Source organism: Labrus bergylta, chromosome 14, assembly GCF_963930695.1.
Source record: "Labrus bergylta chromosome 14, fLabBer1.1, whole genome shotgun sequence".
NCBI lineage: Eukaryota > Metazoa > Chordata > Actinopteri > Labriformes > Labridae > Labrus > Labrus bergylta.
This window is the reverse complement of record NC_089208.1, coordinates 28,670,136-28,690,424: the sequence shown is the minus strand read 5'-3', so window position 1 is coordinate 28,690,424 and position 20,289 is coordinate 28,670,136. Positions and strand designations below refer to the sequence as shown.

General features: G+C 39.4%; 1 protein-coding gene across 10 annotated transcripts in view; it reads left to right on the top strand.

The window, feature by feature from the left end:
• The window catches only part of picalma (phosphatidylinositol binding clathrin assembly protein a), a 31,985-nt gene extending 11,696 nt beyond the window's left edge, over positions 1–20,289 (top strand). Inside the window, exons 3-23 of one of the 10 annotated variants that reach the window (XR_010668643.1) lie at positions 175–317; positions 1,035–1,110; positions 1,222–1,324; positions 1,520–1,613; positions 1,740–1,851; positions 2,358–2,464; positions 2,579–2,620; positions 3,699–3,710; positions 3,887–3,972; positions 4,990–5,113; positions 5,324–5,457; positions 6,229–6,335; positions 7,730–7,810; positions 9,384–9,494; positions 12,184–12,312; positions 12,856–12,886; positions 13,634–13,733; positions 16,631–16,690; positions 16,904–16,996; positions 17,080–17,181; positions 18,964–20,289. Coding sequence is in view for 9 of the 10 variants with exons in the window: in XM_065962740.1 (XP_065818812.1) it covers positions 175–317; positions 1,035–1,110; positions 1,222–1,324; positions 1,520–1,613; positions 1,740–1,851; positions 2,358–2,464; positions 2,579–2,620; positions 3,699–3,710; positions 3,887–3,972; positions 4,990–5,113; positions 5,324–5,457; positions 6,229–6,335; positions 7,730–7,810; positions 9,384–9,494; positions 12,184–12,312; positions 12,856–12,886; positions 13,634–13,733; positions 16,631–16,690; positions 17,080–17,181; positions 18,964–18,978 (1,769 nt within the window). In the remaining variant the exon portion in view is untranslated. The remainder of the gene's footprint in view (positions 1–174; positions 318–1,034; positions 1,111–1,221; positions 1,325–1,519; positions 1,614–1,739; positions 1,852–2,357; positions 2,465–2,578; positions 2,621–3,698; positions 3,711–3,886; positions 3,973–4,989; positions 5,114–5,323; positions 5,458–6,228; positions 6,336–7,729; positions 7,811–9,383; positions 9,495–12,183; positions 12,313–12,855; positions 12,887–13,633; positions 13,734–16,630; positions 16,691–16,903; positions 16,997–17,079; positions 17,182–18,963) is intronic. The other 9 variants (XM_065962742.1, XM_065962741.1, XM_065962740.1 and 6 more) reach the window with 9 other exon arrangements.

Sequence of the window (20,289 nt, the reverse complement as noted above, 5' to 3'; positions counted from 1 at the left end):
TTCAAAGTTAACAGACGTGAAGTCCCCTTTCAGTCCTTAGTTTTCTGGGGTCACATTGAAGTTTATTATTTTTCTGGGCTGTATGATACAAGAATTGTTCATCCTGTTGGATTATGTTGGATGTTGTTCAATCACTGAGACCCTGTGATGCGCCCCCCCCCCCCCCCTCCCCAGACTTGATCCAGTGTACAAATGAGATGAATGTGAACATCCCTCAGCTGGCTGACACACTGTTCGAGCGGACCACCAACACTAGCTGGGTGGTTGTCTTTAAGTCTCTCACCGCCACACATCATCTGATGGTCTATGGCAATGAGGTTAGTACTTACACAAAATTTGTTCCTCATCTTTGAAAGAATAGAAAATGATTCTCTCCTAGCAGCAGTTTTTGAAGTTGGTTGGGGAACAAGAAGCAAATTATACAAAAGTTTTCTTCCAAGAGTCCAGTCTCGTAAAAGAAAAATGTAATATTTTGTAGGAATCAGTTTACTGGAGGCGATAAACAACGCTGAATAGAGCTGAACCCCTTTTTTATCCTTATTGCAATTTAAGAATTTGCAATGAGTTTGGAATTTACCGGAGGAACTGTGAAAAGTTATCTGTTTAAGCAATGCTTCTCTCCCAGCATGTTACATTGTAACTGTTGAGTGGAGTCCAGTGAAGTAATGCCATATTTTCCACTCAGAAAAATGAACACATAGTTGACATACAAAAAAAAAATCTGTTTTACAAAATGAGCTGATATAAAACTAACTGTAAGTACTTGAAAGAAACCTGATGATTCTATGATCATTAAGTTAAAATTTGAAAAAGCTCAAAGTCTGGAACACTCTCACACTCGTCAGTTTCTCTTCATCCTCACTGCCAAATCAAATTTAAGAAGGGGTGGGACTTCTGATATCAGCCTGGTCAACAATGATTGCATAGGATAAACTCTATTTTCAAAAAGCCATTATAGCAGTAAGCATCACTTTTGGTTAATGCTGCCTGCTCAAAAATCCATAGATTCTAATTTGTTGGGGTTTTTTTTTCAGAGATTTATACAGTATCTGGCTTCAAGGAACACATTATTCAACCTCAGCAATTATTTGGACAAAAGTGGTCTGCAAGGTAGGTAGCAGTACTGTTCACATTGTGCAGCAATACAAATTTTAATCATTCGTCCAAATTTAGTATGTGTTATTTAACAATACCACCTCACTCCCTCTGTTTGTGATGCAGGCTATGATATGTCGACGTTCATTAGGAGGTATAGCCGCTACTTGAACGAGAAGGCTGTGTCCTACAGACAAGTGGCTTTTGACTTCACTAAAGTCAAACGAGGGTAAGGAGTTTTACCTGAACCATCAGACACCTTGTTTCATCTTGTTTCAGACACCTGATCTTGTTAAGAATTAGTCTTGCAAAAGCACATTGTTACAGTTTTAGTAGACGTTGCATTAGCTTATTCCAGAAAGGAGAGGAAATTGCATCTTTTTTTTGATCTGTAAAAGTTTTCCCTTTCCTTTTACTCCGGCAGGTCTGATGGCGTGATGAGGACCATGAACACAGAGAAGCTCCTAAAGACCATCCCAATCATCCAGAATCAGATGGATGTGCTACTCGATTTCAATGTAAGTGCTGCACATTTGGAATCCAAATTAATTGCTGACAACTATATCTCCATATATCAAGTACACTGTTTGTTTTTTGTCCTAATTTTAATATCAGAAGTTCTAATCACCTAATGTCTCTTTCAGGTCAATGCCAATGAACTGACAAATGGTGTGATCAATGCGGCCTTCATGCTTCTGTTCAAAGATGCTATCAGACTTTTTGCTGCATACAATGAGGGCATAATCAACCTTCTGGGTAAAAACAAGCTTTTGTGTTGCCATTAGCCTTGCAAATTCTCCATTTTAACTGTTTCTGTGAACAACGAGCTGTGCTGTGAACAACAAGATGACAGTACTTTGCAGTGTTCTTTGAAACTAAGGTTGACCTAAGATTCCCCCACAGTTCATGAAAGTCTTTAATTAACAGAAAACTACAAAATTTGCAAATCTCGCAGACTTATTCAAAAGAAAGCGGAAGTGTTCAGCTACTATAAACCAACAGATCTTGTGATTTTTTTCATTACCCAAACCTAATTCTTAAATTAGAAGTGTTTCTTTCTCCTGTTTGAGCATCACAAGCATGCACTGCAGAGCTCCTCAGCTCATTGCTCCCGTTCTTGGTTGTTGTAGACAAAAAAAAGATTTTCAGTGTGTTTTTTTTTTCATACCCTCAAACAGGTGAGCTTGCTAAATAGTGCAGATTACTTGGAGTTTAAACATGATGGCGGTGGTGTTTCATTGTTGTTTTTGTTCTGTCAACAGAGAAATACTTTGACATGAAGAAGGTTCAGTGCAAAGAAGGACTTGACATTTACAAGAAATTCCTTACACGTATGACAAGGATCTCAGAGTTCCTCAAAGTTGCAGAGGTATGTCTGGAGCCACATTATCCATGTTAAGATTTTTAAAAGCCCTTGGATCATTTTGATACTCCAGAAATATTATTCTTCAAAATTCTGATGCTTTTTGTTCTCTCCTTGCAGCAAGTGGGCATTGATCGAGGGGACATCCCGGATCTGTCTCAGGTAAGCCTGGCTGAAGTTGATTTAATCAAAAAACATGACCTGACCTCTTTACCTTTGACAGCTGTGAGCCCCGGACCTATTGCTTATTGTCACACCACCTCCCCTACCTCTTCTGGTCTCTTGTTTTATTAAACTGAGGAGTCTTTTCAATCAAACCAGCACTCCACAAGGTTTATTTACTTTGCAGTATACCACTATTTTTTAATGCATGATAATGACCTAATCAGAGAGAAAAGGTTTTATAATTTGGCGCCAACAGCTTGGTCAAGTCATCATGTATCTCAACATGCTTTGTCCAGCCAAGCGGCTGCTTGCAGTACACAATAAATCACATGAGGTCACCTGCAGTGGTTGATGTTGCTGTCTGCACGACAGAGCGTGTCCATGAATCCACGATCCTTATACACTTACTCCTCTATTATTTTGTTTTCTTGACTTCAATATCTATGTAAGTGGCATCGAAGCTGAACTTCTCATTGGCTCCCCCTACCAACTATTCCTTTTTTCTAGTCCTTTTTGGACCACGTGGGTACTGTTTTACCTGAATGGTCTGTTGTGTTATTTAGTGTGATTAGTAGACCAATTCACAATTTTGCTTGCAAGATTTCCAACTTATACAGTCTGGAAAAATGTGTGCAGTCTGGGGCCTTGGTTATTCTGTGTGCAAACTTAGACAGGTTTAGTGACATTCAGGATATGGACTTCCAAACTTTGGTTCTGATTGTCTTTCACAGGCTGTTAACTCTCTGCAGCTTCTGTACTAATACCTTTTTAACAACAGGTGATCTGCTAGGCAGGCCATGCACGTTCCCACTATTGCACTTACAAAACCTTCCAACTCACCATTTACTCCTGACCTTGAACTTTCTGCAGTAAATAAAGGTGTAAATCAAGAATCCTGCTTAAGTTGTTTTGTAAAAAACTCTATATATTTATTTGTGAATGATGATTAAAGTATAACTTACCGTAACAGATAAATCAGAATTAGAAAAGATTTGTCCGAAAAATTTTCTAAATATATCTTGACAGTTACCACCTTTATTTTCTGTATTTCTTCCTTTTATCTCTCCATTCTCAGTTTACAGTTTGTGTAAGTATCTGAGCCTCTGCTCCCCCTTTACTATGTATTTGTGAGTAGTTCTGTTTGTGGACTCTTGGCAGTAACCCTGCATGCCTTTGTGTTCTTTTTTTTCCAGTAGATGATGTCTTGTATTAGGCATTTTAAAGCCTTTGTAACTTAATGTGTGTCAATGATATTTACTCTAGGCGCCCAGTAGCTTACTGGATGCCCTGGAGCAGCACCTGGCTTCCTTAGAGGGAAAGAAAGTCAAAGACTCAACAGCAGCCAGCAGGTATACAATATAACATACATCACAAACTTGCAATATAATAATTGCAGTAATAGTAATTTTACACATAGCTTAAATCTATTTATATCTGCACCTTATTTTAATGTAAATACTTGCTGCTGTTTTTATCCTGCACTACAACGAGCCAAATGCAACAAAATTTTGTTCTTATCTGCACTGTAAAGTACAAGTTTGAATGACAATAAAGAAAGTCTGAGTCTAAGGTAGGTCAAATGTGCCACAACTCGGTACACAAAAAGCTGGGCATACACTCCAGTGTTTCCCCTACCATTATATTAGGGGGGTGGCCCGCACCCCCCGCCCCCCTTGATGGTCAAGTTAATTCAGTCAAGCTCTGCACTCTGCGATTGTATCATAGTTGTTGTGGATTGTCATCTCACACCTTACAAGTGAATTATGTATGTGCTCTCTGCATATATAGAATTGAGATGGAGCATTGACAATTGCCAATAAAGTTTCTTTTGAAGTCATATTTATGTGCATTCCAGTAGTAAAATTGAAAACCAACTCAGAATCACCAAAGAACACAAGCAAACTAAAAGCTAAACCATACCAAATATTCTCTGGCAGATGCTGTCTGCTATTTTGTGCAGGCGCAATAAGGGAAAAACAAAAGCCCTGAAGTTGGTAAATCAGCTCGTGGGTCTGCTCTCATTGTGCAAGTGCGTGGAGTCTTGTGTGCAAAATTTCAAACATACCCGAAGCTCATCTGAATATTTCCTATGATCGGCACTTGTGCCCCCCTGGACACCGCACAGCAAACAATACAAGATCAGGCTGAAATTTGTGACGTCCCTACTCTAAAATCAGTCCTGTGACTCAAAAATGGGCTTACAATCGTCTTGAAATCACACATTGTATCTCCTGAGTTTGACAGAGAAGACAGGTATAGCAACAAGTACAATAAAGTCAATTTGTTAAAGTGTATGTGTTCAAAGGCCTGTAGTGTGTGACAGCTGTAAAGTTATTCCACGGTTCTTTGTCTGTCCCTTGATCCAGGGCGAGCACTCTCTCCAATGCGGTCTCCTCCCTGGCCAATACTGGAATCTCTTTTACCAAAGTGGACGAGAGGGAAAAACAGGCAGCCCTTGAAGAGGAGCAGGCTCGCCTTAAAGCACTTAAAGTACATCTTCCTTACTCACCTCTATTACTTTCTATGTAAAGGCCTGTAGGCCCCTGTTGTCCTCGTACCATCAATACTTTAATCCTCTTCTTCCACTGTTTGTACTGTAAGCTGCCAAACGAAAGTACAATTTTCAAGAAGCAGAGTTCTGTCATTCTGAGAAGTTGGATTCATGTTAGCCTAAATGTTGTTTGTGCTGACCTTCTGTAGGAGCAGCGTCTAATGGAGCTCCAGAGGAATCCTGGTTCAGCCACCACAGACTCCTCACCTGAGTTCCCAGTGGGTGGGACCATCAACTCCACCCCTGCCATTGACCTCTTCTCCACCCCCAGCTCCACCAACAGGTGAGGCGATAGGACCTGCACTCTTTCATCTTTAACTCCTCAGTATTCAGTCTCATGACTCTACAAATGTATTTACATGCGTAACATTTAAGTACAGAAAACAGTTTCCTAATTCCAGAAGCTAAAGGGATATTCAAAGATTTTAAGGATTGAACAAACTTTTCTTCAATATTTCAAATGAGCTTTCAAATGTGAGGATCACCGTTTGCCTACTGAAAAGAAAAAACAAGGAACTTACTTGGTTTATTCACAATGCATAGAGTCGACTATAAACAGACAAGATGCATCATGTATCAAACTAATTAAAGACAGATGCTTTCTTATGTGCACTGTCCTTTATAAAACTGAGAAATGAACTGAATACATCAGACTCAACTTAGAAACTGGAAGACAAAAAGTTATTTGAATCTTTTTCTGCATTTTGTCTCAAATGAAGTGTTACAGGTTTTTCACTGTCTCAGCTTGAAGCTTAGTGGATTGACGATGATTAAGGAAGATTGAATAATCAATTAAATGCAAGGAGATTGCTCTTAACAACATTCACAACAGTTTCACAAGTTTTTAGTTCTTAGATTAGACCAGCCTTTTATCAGACTTCGATCTTGATTTAAGAATAAATTGTGTTTTGGCTCTCCTGCATTGCTAAGGATAAACTGCGGTCCTACCTTCATATACTGTAGCAACATTGGAACTAAGGAGAGACTCTAATACTTTGTCAATGAGTGACTGATTTATCATCCATGTCCTTGTTTTTCTGCTCGCCCCCTCTAGCAACTCGAAAGCAGCCAATGACCTGCTTGACCTCCAGCCGGCCTTCCAGCAGTCCCTTCCACTTTCAACCACCAATTCATGGGGAGGTGAAGGCTCCGCCCATTTTGGTAACACTTCAGTCCATACTTTTAACACTCTATTATCACAAAAATATGTCAAATACTCAGAGCAGGTGTGATTGTTCTTTAAGGTGGAACAAAAGATTTTCAAACTACAGTTACAAACATTGTTCTTTCATTATTCACCAGAAACAATAAGTGATTAGAGAGGATATAATATGCATAAATGTCATTTTCAACTTCTTGAGAGAAGCCATTTTAAAGTGACACATTGCCTTTGTAAAAGAGCTGGTCAGTCCCATAAGCAATCGCTTGAGCAGATGACATTATAACAAAACCTAATTTGTGCTTTTTATACACTAACATCACACAACATCAGCACAAGCTGAAACACTATTGATCTGCAGCAAAAAGGCAGACGAGTAGGAGAATGCAAACAATACCAGTCATTAGGGATGTCATGCGAACGAGTTGCACAAGATAAGATAATTATTTGGGGGCTCAAGATTATTATTTTTTTACTTTCTTGGACTTCAGGGTCTCCATATCCATTTTTACCAGCAACACTGTATTTTTCCCTACACCGTTTGCATGCCTATCATTAACTTTCCTTCTTTAATATTCTCACTCTCTCCACCATTATGTCTTTCTCCTTTTATTGTCGTGTCGCTCTCTCTGTTTACGATGCTGTCCAGTCATCCACAGCCTCCTTGGCTGCCTGTCCTCAAGGACAACTAGCCATGAAGTGATCACTGGGATGGTTGATGATCTCACTTTAATTGAAGAGGAGGTTTAGGATCATTATTAAACTACATGACACATTTACCCAGGATCAAACATGCTGCCCTACTACAAATATTTAGTTTCCTTCCATAATCAAATTCATAATATTTCCTTAGGTCATTACTTTGAATATGCCTCGGTTTTCTCTTAGTGTTTATATTTCAAAATGCATGAATGTCCAACCTTTGACTCAACATTTCTGTTTTAACCAGATCATTACAATCCCTTTTTGATTCAAACTCACCTCTGTCATCTGATCTTGATACGTCTTCTTCTGCACAGATAGATATTTACCACAGGTACTATGTTGGACAGATGACTGGCAGACTGTAAAATGAAGGCTGTGAGATGTGTAATATTTACACATAATCCAATGGATTGTGGTGGTGTGTCAATGAGACCAGGGTGTTCCTGCTGCCATATTTCTCATCCCCTTGAATCTGCCTTCTTTTTAGTGTAGCCATGTGATGAGTCTCAGTTACTTCCACGTTTTCCTCTGCAAACCCTGATCTCTTTTGGTTCCCTCTAAGGTTTCCACAGGTGCTCAGCGTCTTCTTCACACTTTCTCTGCCTAATTGTTTTCTGACCTGGTATTTCTTCTTTCCCCTTCTCTCTCTTCCTGGTTCTTTGCCTGCCTACGGTTTCTCGCTGCGTGTCAGAGTCCTTCTGTGGCCCTAGCCCATACAACACTACTAATCGGCTCCAATCTGAGCCCCCTGCTGTAGCTGGTCTATTCAGAGGTAGGTGCACCAAGGCTGATCCAGGGGTTTCAAGTTTTATTTCCTGGGTCCACACAGACACAAAAGTATGAATCTGAAAGTAATCATTAATACCCCACTCACACAAAACCAAATCATTATTTTTTTTTTAAATCAGAAATGCCCTTGTAAAAATTTCTAGAAGTTTTCAAGGCTGCCTGTGAAATTGTCCTAAGTTGCCTGTTCAGATGTGTACCCCCATGCAGGAGACTTTCTGGACAGGAGTTGGGGTGGTCTTTGGAGGCAGGGAATAATGTGAAAAGGTTGCTGCAAGCGAAAGAGTCCCACACTTAAAACCAGTTTTGACCCTTTATATCAATTCTACATGTAATTCACAGTATCAACGAATGATTAAACGATTAAAAAGCGTTTTTTACCTAATGGCAATCGCTGTGATACTCGTGTGATGTACAATATATCTTGAATAGCTACAAAAAAAAGCAAATCAATTAAGCAAAATCTGTGTATCATTTCTTTTAACAAACAATTGAGTATCCAAAAATGTGTTTATTAATATGATAACAAAATTTTTAAAAAATCACGTTTTCTATTTTTAGCTCAAATCAAAAAAAGGGAAATTTAAAAAATCCCTTGGGTCAAACATTTATTTCAATATTTAATTTGTCCTATATATATGCCAAGTGCAGGTGTTTTGCCAAGGAAAGCATACGTCGTTGCTGTGTAGACTGCACAGCTTGAAAACAATATTAATCTTTGTGGGGGTTGATCCGTGATGTAAAATGCTCTCGAGTTGAAGGTTATTAATGCTGTGTCCTCGATGTTTTAAAGGTTATTAATGCTGTGTCCTTGATGTTTTATAGACACAGTAGAAGAAACATTTTCTAAATTTTATGACTAAATGTGTGTTGTGTTTTTAAATGCTGAAAAAAACAAACTCAAAACATATTACTAAGCAAATAATGAGATATTTACTAATTATTATCCATGTGCTCAACAATAAAATGGGCTTTCTGTGTGCTGTTTGGGCGTATTTAAATCCATTATGCGTACAAATGGGGCGAAACCTGCCCCGTTCTATGCAAAGGAAACCTATTGCAAAGAACTATTCACAAACAGCGTCGCAAACAGCCACGCACAGTTAAGGTGAAATTGTTACTGTCTGCTGAGAGTTGGTGGTAACTTTGCTGCAGTATAAGATATGTAGCACTAAACATGGCCAACCTTTTTCAATTGAATAAAAGAACGAGACATGGATTGTGCAGAGTTTTTGCAACTTCGATTAGGCCCATCTTGGATCATTTCAGCATGTTTCTAGGGTTAGATAGAGTAACCTCCTGGAGCTATTATAAAGATGTTCTCCCTAGTAGTCATTTAGACCAGGAAAAAGAGTTTTAATAATTTAACACGCCTAGACTTACTTAAGTTTGAATGCTCTGCTGTATTCATGAAAAACAAGTGGTTTATGAGTGCGGTTGTACGAATAAGGAAGATCATATTCACTGTGTTTTCTAACGGCTTGTTATTGTGTTTGGAGAGACCAAAATGTTGTTTAATTAATATTCAGACTCTGATGGTTTTCTTTTTGCATCACCAGGGTTTACAGTCTCCCCGACACCCCAGGTGCCACAAAACTCCCGAGGCCTTAACGTGGACTTTGACTCCGTATTTGGTAACAACACCAATGCCAACACTCTGGATTGTACAGGTAATTGTTTCACTACTGCACACTGGTACTGGTTTCCTCTGTCCCCACATGGAGCCAGCAGACTATATTCACTCTGCTGCCACCCAAGGGTTCGGGGGACACATTGCTGTTGGAACACAACAAAGTTACATCTGGGCTTTGATATGTTGTGTGTGTGTGTGTGTGTGCTTTATGTTATCTATGAGTTTGGTGAGAATAAGTGAAACATCCATGTCTCATCGGACTGTAAAAGTGGCTTCAGTTAATTTGGCAAAAGGACTCTGTCTTTGGTGTTTTACCCCTGACACATCATTGGGCTTCTGTCATGTGGATGAACAAATGTGGTAATGTCCTTTACACCAATATCAAAAACAGCATAGCTCACTTTGTCAGTCTGTTTGAAGCATCCCATCACAAAGACAATGTGTTGTAAGAAAACCGTCCTGTGTTTTTGTATTTGTATTTTGACTGTCCAAATCATAGAAGTTTCATCTTGTTTTTTTATTTTTTTATTTGTTGTCAAAGACAGCAGTGAAAACTACATTTCAGGGAATATTTTTCACGAATGTCCATCTACTTATCGAAGTAGAATATCTTTCAAGACACTTTTAGCACATGTTTCTAATATATAGGCTGTTAAGTTAGGAACATGTGCCTTTTACCTTCTTGGGTAAATGACCAACAAAAAGAAATCAAAGTTTTGGAATCATCCAGAAGATAGTTTCAGTTGGTAGCCCCAGGCTTTATGGCTGCAGTGTTATACTTCTCTGGCAAATTAGCTCAATCAAGTACAGTATATTAACTTGAAGTGCATGTGTTTGCCATTGAAAGGATTCGAACAACAAAACAAAAATGGTCAAACTGAGAAAAAAATGGTTCAAGAGTCAGATATTTTTTTATTTCCTTTTTTAAATAAATCGGTGACGTGTAATGTCATTAGGCCACTAAGACAGAAACATTCATTTTATATTACAGACCAGTGGAAAAAAGGTCTACCACTGTCTCATTTATGCGTTTGTCTGATTTAGTTTCCTACTTTATGAAACAAATAATGTAAAACAAGAAATCAAAGATGGTGGCAGAAACAAACAAGCAGTACCTTTTCCTGTGATGTTTTCCCCCATTGGGTCTTGTGGCTGTTTAAGGAATTAACCTAACAGTAAAAAAAGGGTCTATAGAAAATCCTTCCTATAATGTTTCTGAAATCAACAATAACATTCAGTGGATGGACAGTCTTTACAGCCTTTTCCCCAGCTGCCACTTGAAACCATCTATAGATTTTCTTTTGCTTTCGTCATTTAGACCTCAAAATCTTTTTCTCACTGATCAGTCCACTGCAATTGATCTGTGGAGGCTGTCTTATTGGGACAAAGCTAAATACGGTTGTGCATTTAAAGCAAAATGACCATTCAAATTACAAACACACATACACACACACACACACACGCAGACCTAATTCAATCATTGGTCTCCAAATGCGTCACCAATGAACGTTTGTGATCGGATCTCAATTTCTCGCTTCAATTGCAGATTGATACAGAGCGTCTTTCAGCTTCTTAAGCCATTAAGTGACGATAAACCAGAATAAATAGTGAGAAGTGTATGTGCACAGCTGGTACAGAGGAGCGGATGATTACCAACTGAGGAAATAAATTCCACTCCTTCAATCTGTCTTGAAAACCTTCAATATGTGTCATCTCTCTCTTGCTGCTGATTAACATAACGCAGCGTTACTCCCTGCTGAGAAGACAGTTCACAGTGCCCTGTTGAATTCACTTTCCTATCATCATATTCCCCTTTTTCCCCTAATTATACATCGGTTTTTGTACAAGTCGGAGAAAATGATTTGATTTAAATGATAAAAAATCTCATACAAATATGTTTCAATACATTGGATGAAACGTGCTGTCGGCCCACAGGCTGCAAGTTTGACATCCCTGATGTAGCCAATACTTAACTACCCAGTCGACCAATCACAGGGCTTGCGGTCTGCATGTTTTTCGATGTGTAGTTAAATTTTTTTAGGAGGTGCATGTCAGTCTATGTATGAAGGCTTCAGCATTGGTACAGGGCGACCTAGGGCGTATGCCACAGTGTAGTTTTGAAGCAGAGGTTATGAAGGTTTATTCTCTGGTGGGCCCACTGCCCAACAGACCTGTAGTATTGCTTAATATGTAAATTATGTAACCTGAAACTCCAGGCTTAAGTCTTGATTGGATTAAGTTGTTGGTTTTAAGTACCACTTAGTATGAATACATTGATGTTTCTAAATGTACCACACTTACTGTTTGAATACCCTCCCTGGTCTCCATGCTTCTCACAATCTCACAACACTTCTTTTCTCTCTTCCCTTTTCCTGGGGTTACACACACTCCCTGGGGCCTTGGCTTTTTGCATGGTATATGCATGACTGGGTGAGTTGAAAAAGCACACACACTCCTCACACTGTCATAGCTTGCTTCATTTTTTTTAATTTTTTTTTTTTTTTTTTTTTTGGGGTGAGCTTTCAGCCCTGCTTCCTGCCTCATCAACACTGACCATCTTGTATCTGTCTGTGTGTGTATGTTCTGTCATGTGTTTGTCTGTGTGTCTTATTGTCTTATTGTTTCTTGTTTTGTTTCTTCACTGGTTTTCGGGCCCCCCATCCTCTCACCCTTCCCTCCCCTTACTCTCCTCTCCTTTCCCTTTGTCCTGCCCCCTTTTGGTTAAGCTGTTTTAGGTGGCCTCCTAAAACCTACAGTTGCATCCTTAACCGATCAGGACATTACCATGAATGGCCTGCAACCCCACAGACTGGTGTCCAACGACCTGGACTCGTCCCTGGCCAATCTTGTCGGCAGTAAGTGCCTTATTTCTTTGTCCTTTTGTTGCATACATGACCCCTTACATAAAAAATTGTGATTTATTTTAATTTTTTTAAATAGCTGCTAATTCACATCAAATCAAAAAGTGCCAAACTGAAAATCATACTGGTTCCAAGAGTGCAGCAAGTTTCATATTAGATGAGAGAGAGCAGGACTATGTCATCCCTGCAGCTTGTGTCACATGTGTAGAGCCTTGCTATAACTACCAGAGTGGGCTGTAAAGATTTTTAAGTTGGGCTCTATTCAAAGGTTATTTGATTTATTTAAAAAGGGGACAGTGCACATAAATGAACATGAAAATGTAAATATGACAGATTGTAGCCTTAGGGTTTAGTTCCATCTGTCCCTCGGCAGGTTGGTGATACAAATTTACAGCGTCAAGCAAAAACAAACGACAACATACACTGGTTGCACTCTGACAGCATTGTCCTCTTTGAGAAACATGCTGTGACAGGCTTAGAAAAACAGATGATAGTAATGAGAGATAAGATAAATAACTCTCCCTCTGTCCCTTCCAGATCTGGGAATTTGCAATGGCACAGCTAAAAAGTAAGTACATTGAAGAAATATTATCCATTCATGTCACCAGTGAATTTTTCTCCTGGGTGGGGGGTATCCCAGTTGGACTGGGATGTACATTGTATGTGTTAGCATCAAGCTAATGAACTAATGGAAAATGCCATGAAACTGGCTGACAGAAGTAGCATCATGATGGCATGATGATTTTAACCTAGAAAACAATCTATTTTTACTTATTATACTTAACAAACAACACAATTTTCACCCATAATAACGGGTATATATTTCCTAAACTCTGTGGAGACAAACTTTTAAAAAAAATGCAGTTTTGTCCTGCTAGTCTGGTTTGCTGTTCTGATCTACTTTAATAAACAGTCCATACTCTGGTCCAGTGACACTGCAAGCCTGGCTCTTTATGTCACAATTCATGGGATGAATCTGCTTCAAAGTTTTGGATGGTGGTGTTTGATGCATTTGGGACACTATTTTAGTGCATCTCAAGTAGGACCTTTCTCAGTAACTTTAGAGACATCCAATGTTTTTGATCTAGATTATTATTTCAGTTTATACAATTTACTCAACAGCTACATTATATTTACTTAGCTATTTTAAAAATGTTTATATATATTTTAAAACTCATTCAGAAAAATCCTATTCATTAAAAGTTTCTTGTGGAGAGTGGTAGGACAGCAATTTAGCGCCCTCTATTGACCAGGCACCACTGTTGGTCACTTTCACGAGTACTACACATGAGTTATACTTTGACTTGATCTCTAGTGATCTTCACTGGAGTCAGCCTGGTGAGAAGAAGCTGACAGGTGGAACCAACTGGACACCAAAGACAGCTCCTTCTACCACCTGGAACCCTGCATCCATGGTAGGTTTTCATCAGCAACCACAACCTGTGTCCATTATCTGACAGGGCCTACCGTCTTCTATTAAGAACAGAAAATATTTTTACCAGAAGGAGTTGCACCACAACAAGCACAATGAGGCATTTTACCATGAAGACATCTCTGGTAGTCAGGGGCGACATCTTTCTGCTGGACAGAGGAGCTAAATGGACAGCACTTATAAAATGCTTTTTTAATCTTCTTACCCCTTAAACCTTTTTTTAAACTACATGTCACATTACGCAGTCCACACCACATTCACATACTAATTACATTTACCTTTTTCTTGTTTTCCTTTGACTTTCTTCTGCGCATTTATGCTGTTCAACATCTGGTTCAAAGCCCTGCGCAGGAATTGTAAAGCATACTTTAATGACAGAGAAAAGGGAAAATGACTGTAGGGAATGGTTCAGATTAGAAAGTAATAAATAAAAAAAAAAGAAATCTTTCCTAAAGCAAAAGTTTAAAGAATAATGAATGCATTACTGTTAAATCCAGTGTTTAAGACGCACTTTTATACCTATTTCTTTGTCTTAAAATGTGGCTGTTATACACCGGAGCGACCAACATCCCAGTATAAAAAGCTGACAGATGCGTCGTCATTACAGCGGGTGCAGAAGCAACAATCAATATGTGGACCTGACGTGATTGAAAATCCCATCCCCATTCATTGTGTATTGAAAGCTGAGTGCACACTGTGCTGGGGAAGACAGCGACACAGACCAGTCTGTGTGACTTTTTAACATCTTTCCTTCCCTCACGAGGTGATATTCATGCATTTAAAAACAGTGGTAAATTGTTCTGTAAATAAACATTGTGGAGTGCTCTTTTGACTTAAAGACTCCTATATTAAAGTTAAAGAGTGACCAGCGGAGTCGGGCAGCGCGACTCGCAAGCTAGGAGTCTGTGCCTCACAACTTTCCCTGCAGGCTGAGAGCTCAACTACTGTACTGTAGCTAGTAGGACTTCAAACTCCACAAAGTGAAAACACAGAACTTGAACAGAAACTGCACGTTGTTGACACAATAGAAATGTCCTGCAGGAAGACGGTTTAAACTTTTTTCTCTCTCTGAGTGACCTTCAAAAACAAGGTGCGTCTTATATTCCAGATTTTACAGTACCTCTGTACTCTGAATCTGCAGTTTGTCATTCCATGTTTCTGAAAGCACATCACTGATTTAACATATGACAAAGTGTTTTGCTGTTGATCATTAGTACTCTAAGGGAGAAAGATTTTTCTACTTGATTGATGCTGATGCAGAAAAAAATCTGACTCAATCAGTAAAATATGTAAGGTATCATGAAGCAAAAAGAAGGCTTTTTGTATAACTGATTGATTAATGGAGGAACACTGACAAGTACTAAACTAACCAAACACTGTCACAGAGGAGAAACTGTGAAGAACCGCTCTCAATGCGATGATACAGTTTGTGATCAGCTCTACTTTTTGGCACCAGCATCACTCTGACTCACTCGTGCATCCCTTGCCAATTAGTGAATAGTTAATGAAACTTATCTTTCCCAAGAGGGCTGGTCATGAGACAGATCTGGGTTTGTTATAACTGCAGGCTTTGATGGAAAAGCAGGCTGCTCACAGAAAGAGTCTGTACTTTGATATATCTACAAGGAGCTCTGCATCTGCCAGGACTCAACACTCACTCCTTTTTACTCTCCTTCTTTTTTCTCACTTCTGTCTCTTCAAAGTATTCTGATCTTTCTCCTATACGAGTCTGGCTGAATCGAGTCTCTTGGTAATATTTGAGACTTTTTCTGAGGAAAGTTTAGTCAGTCCTGTTTATGTCTCTATCCAATTGTGTCAAAAAGCTTTGTCTATTTATTATTTTTTCTGCTCAATAGCACAACCCAACATCTATATCATGCTATAATTGTTTAACGTTTATCTGTATATATATCAAAGTTTATCATAGCACCAACTGTTGGCCCCACATAAAAACAATGAAGTCAGTTTTAACCTGTTGGACAATACCTAACTTTAAAGTGAAGGAGAAGATGACATCTGCAGATATCCTGCTCCCAGTAAAACCTTGTGAACACTCAACATTAAAGTAAGACAATACAACTTTTTTTATCGTCTGATTTGCTGTTTTTATTACTTTGTTGACTCAAAGTGTTCTACAATCATGATTTGCAAGTGGACATCTTTGGGGACACACCTCAAATAAATGCACATGTTCAGCCTTACCTGGGGACCTCTGGCAATTTGTGAATGACCCTCAATGTCAGTGGGGGTGATTGAATGGTTGCCTAGCAACAATAAATAAAGCTCTGCACTCTACTTACTTTGAAAGCCGATTCAAAAAGACAATTCAGTACACCTTTCATTTTGCACATCCTGTTAGCATCATGTGTTTGATCTGAGCCTGTTCATCCATCCAATCATGTTCGACATCTGGCTCTTCTGATGGATTTAAGTTTGCTCTTTCAACGAATGGGTCTTCTTAGTGGGTAGCGAGATGAACTAGACTAATTTACAGTGTTGTCAGAACCTCTAGCTTCCATTACTCCAACAGGGAAAAAAGAAACAGAGACCATCTTGAAATAAATTCTGATGAGAGGTGGATTCTAACTGACTTTTATCTGTGTTTGTTGTAACATGGCAGGTAGTTTGCCCTGGAATTTTTACTTCACAAATTATAGATATGGTTGATTCACACGGGATTAAAAACATCCTCCAACCCATTCTGAAAAATGATCAGAGGTGCCCCGGTAGTACTAAAAAACAAGTTTAGGTTTCTGTAACCAGTGTATGCCATAGTCCAACCTTAACTGTGTCCTGATAAACCATTGTAATGCCTTAGACAACTCATGTTGGATAAGGCTGTGTCCTGATTTTGTGTCCATGTTGTTCGTGTCTCTTCAGGCTCCATCTGTCATGGCCTTCCCTCCAACCACACCAACGGGCATGATGGCATATGCAATGGTAAGTCAGCTGGGATTTGTTCAACTCCTGTCACACATATTCTAACACACAAACTCAGAGCCCATTGGCACACAAGACAGAAACGTACCTATTTGGCTTAAACCTTTTTGGCTGAAGTTAACAGATCCATCAAAAGTATTCTTTCATTAAAGGTGAGCGTCAATACTTTCTGTCATATTCTGAAGGAGGAGTCTATTTCATGTTCATTTCCAGCAGGCACCACGGACTGAATAGAGTCTAATTAAGATTAGCGCAGCAGGGTCCTATTTGACTTTTTCAAGACCGTGGAATTGGCAGCAACTAACCGTAAGATAATTTAAGAGAAGCTCTGTTCATTGTTTAGTTTCAGCATGAACTCATCCATGCTATGTTGTCTTCTCTGTCATTAGCCTCCTCACATGGGCTCAATGATGATGACACAACCCACCATGATGTACACCCAGCCTGTGATGAGGCCAGCCAACCCATTTGGGCAAAATCCAGGCGCACAGGTAATTGATTGCTGAATCTGTTAAATCTGTTCTTCTTCCTCCACAGCCCAGCATCTACAGGCTAGTAGTGGACTTAAACAAGCATTGATGCTCCTTTTTTGCTGAACATTAATAAATGTGGTCAAAATGTGTGCTCTCATCATTCAGGGGTATCTAACCTTTTAGGCCCCCTGGTTGTTTTGGATGACATCAAAACATGTGCTTTACTATATTGCAGTATGTTTCCCTCACTAAAAATTTTTTAAGAAGTCTGTGCTGTGTTGCTCAATCAGGGAGCACTGAAGACCACATTAGCTTCAGGGAAAGACTCCTTTCCACAGCTCTTTCTTCAGAATTTCTCATAGAGCATCTTTAGGCACAGGTTGTCTTCTCCGCGTGTTTCATTTCAACTCCAGTTCACAGTGTAACCGTGACGACAAGGGATGCAACAATACAGTCAGCCCACAGTTCAAAACCTTCGGTTCAGTTCGATTCTGACGGACCGGGCTGTTTAAGTGTTTTTTTTGGGGGGGGAATTTCATTCTTGTGTTTTAGGCAAATTATTATTATTATGTTTTTTCTCAGATTTTCACACAGAAACTGGTCATAAAGCGTTTATGTCATTGTGTGCGGTAACTTTGTTTCAAACATCATGGGTTAGCTGCATCGTGCAGGTATCAGCTGGTGGCTGTGTGACATCAGTCAGTGAGTTCATGTTAGTCATGTTACAGCCTGCTGTGGTCTGTTCATGTAAACTTGGCCAAGTTTCCTCTTAAGTAGACAGATGGTGTAAAACATTGTTTTCTCCTTTTCATTATCCCCACACCACTGATTTGAAAGAGGACGGTGCTGCCTCTCCTCATTGCTCTCTATGTAAAATTAATGTGTGAAATCTGACACCAGTATTGCCAGCTTCCCCCTTTAGCTCATGATTATTGGATATTTACTCTGGGGAGGAGTTTCCTCATCCCAGTGCGTGGACACACGGGCATACACATAGTCAATTTAGAGAGAACTTCAATGCATGGAAGATAGTTGTAAGAAAAACTGAATATATTGCAATTCACAAGCGCGTATTGAACCATGAATGCCGTACCAAAAGGTTCAATATTATATTGAGTGAAGACAGAGTGCATGATAAATACGGCTGTGTTACAGCAGAACTGGGTGTTAAGTCACAATACTTTGAGATGCTCTCACTGTTGACTTCCCATTTGTCTGATTTGCACACTCAGCACCCATCACAAACTTTAGTCTCCCAGTAAGATATGACTGGTAAGGTTTCTGCTGAAGGTGAATGACAGTTCCACTTGTATTTTCACAGAGGCATGTGTTTGACAGGTCCTTGGATATATGCATGTTAAGTTGTTTTGGTATGCCTTGTTGGTGTCGATACATGGCAATAGGATGTAAACAGAGCATCCTATTCATGGTCTGAAGAGAAGACTAGGCTACTGATTGTTTATATGATATTATTGGGACTCAGTAACAACACAGTGGAGGGGTGCAATTATAAGATCTTTAGCAAAGCCTAAAAAGTTTATTTTTTTACCTATTTATATTATTTGCATACTTACAGCAGACCTCATACTTGCAGAGATGCACTGCCTAGTCCTGCAAAGCCATGCCCATCCAGGTGGAAAGTTGTGTTTTTATTGATTCCCAGACACTTTGAACTCGTCAGGATTCATAAAAAATGACCAGTGATACTGATAACTGGAAAATAAAATTCTGGATACTGGTCATGTAAGGTTGTGTCTAGTTTCAAAGAGTTGACACTGTTTTTCTTTCTATATTAACCAGATGCAGTTTATGTAACCTGAGGGAGAAGGAGTCTTTCCTGTTTGATGATGATCACAACAACGTCTAACATCAAAGCAAACACAAAGTTTGCTTTTAATGAACTCACCTCTCTGAGAAAGGACGGCCCAAATAAGACATGTTGAATAAACCATGGTGACCAGGAGCAGCTATGGGCCATTTCAGAGAGACATCCCAGTGGACATTGTGCCCGTCTCGTCATGTCACAGAAGGAGGAGAACACCATGTGGACCCCCACTGTTTCCTGGTCCTAGAGGAACACAACACCCAAAGGAAGAGCTTTCTGACATCAATGATTATGTACCTGGAAAAAAAAAAGGAGGCTGGGAGGCTATCGCACTGTTGGGATGCCTTTCTGTTCCTCTTTCTCCAGGCGAAGCTGTCACTTCCTTCTGATTACAAACCATGAGTAACACATCCCAGATCAGAAAAACAATTTCAGCTCCTCTTTATACCACACCGTTTTTCTTTCTTTCTTTTGTATGTATTGTTTGCAGTAGACATTCCTTGTGTTTTGTTTGTATTTATTTATGATTACCAACAGAGAGGATGTTAAAAAAAATATATATATGTAACTAGCCATTGACCTCCTCTTTGTGGGAGGTTTTCAGGTTCATATATAGAGGTATGATTGCTTGTAGAATTGGATTTTGAGTGATTGAGATGATTTGTTTGAAAAAAAGAAACTAATATAAAGTTGATGACATGTTTTGCTTTTGGGGCACTAAATATTCTCTGTACTCGCAGGATGCCTGGTACAGTAATCTGTGGCTAGACAGCTCAGATTGAAGATGTGTGTGAACGTGATAATTAGCACAGTGAAATAGGTGTGGTGGATTTCTATTCATTTTTAACATCAGAAGAAACACTACATGTTGTGAGGGAGGGAGCATTGAATTAGGAAGAATCTGCAAATATTCTTTGAAGCTTTTGGCATGCCATTCCCTGTTGGATTTCCAAAGTTCCTGCCTGAATGTGCAGGGTCCCTTTCATGCTCAGATCTGGTTTCCATAGGCGAGCACCAGGGGGTTTAGAACAATGTGGAGATATGAGGGGGTATGGCTTGTAGCTTCAGACTGGTATCAGGGGGATAGGTTAGGGGCAGTCTGGTTGTGCAGGACAATAGAGCACTGTTGATCGGTGCTTTGTGTATTTAAAACTAATCCTGCCAATTGCAGGACTGCAGGAAGACAGTCTGAACATTAAAGTGACCCTTCATTCATTGACTGAGCATATTTGCTGTATCGCCCCTGCAGATTGTATTTTTGTTTGTTTGATTTTTCCAATAAAGTGCAAGCTTCCACACTT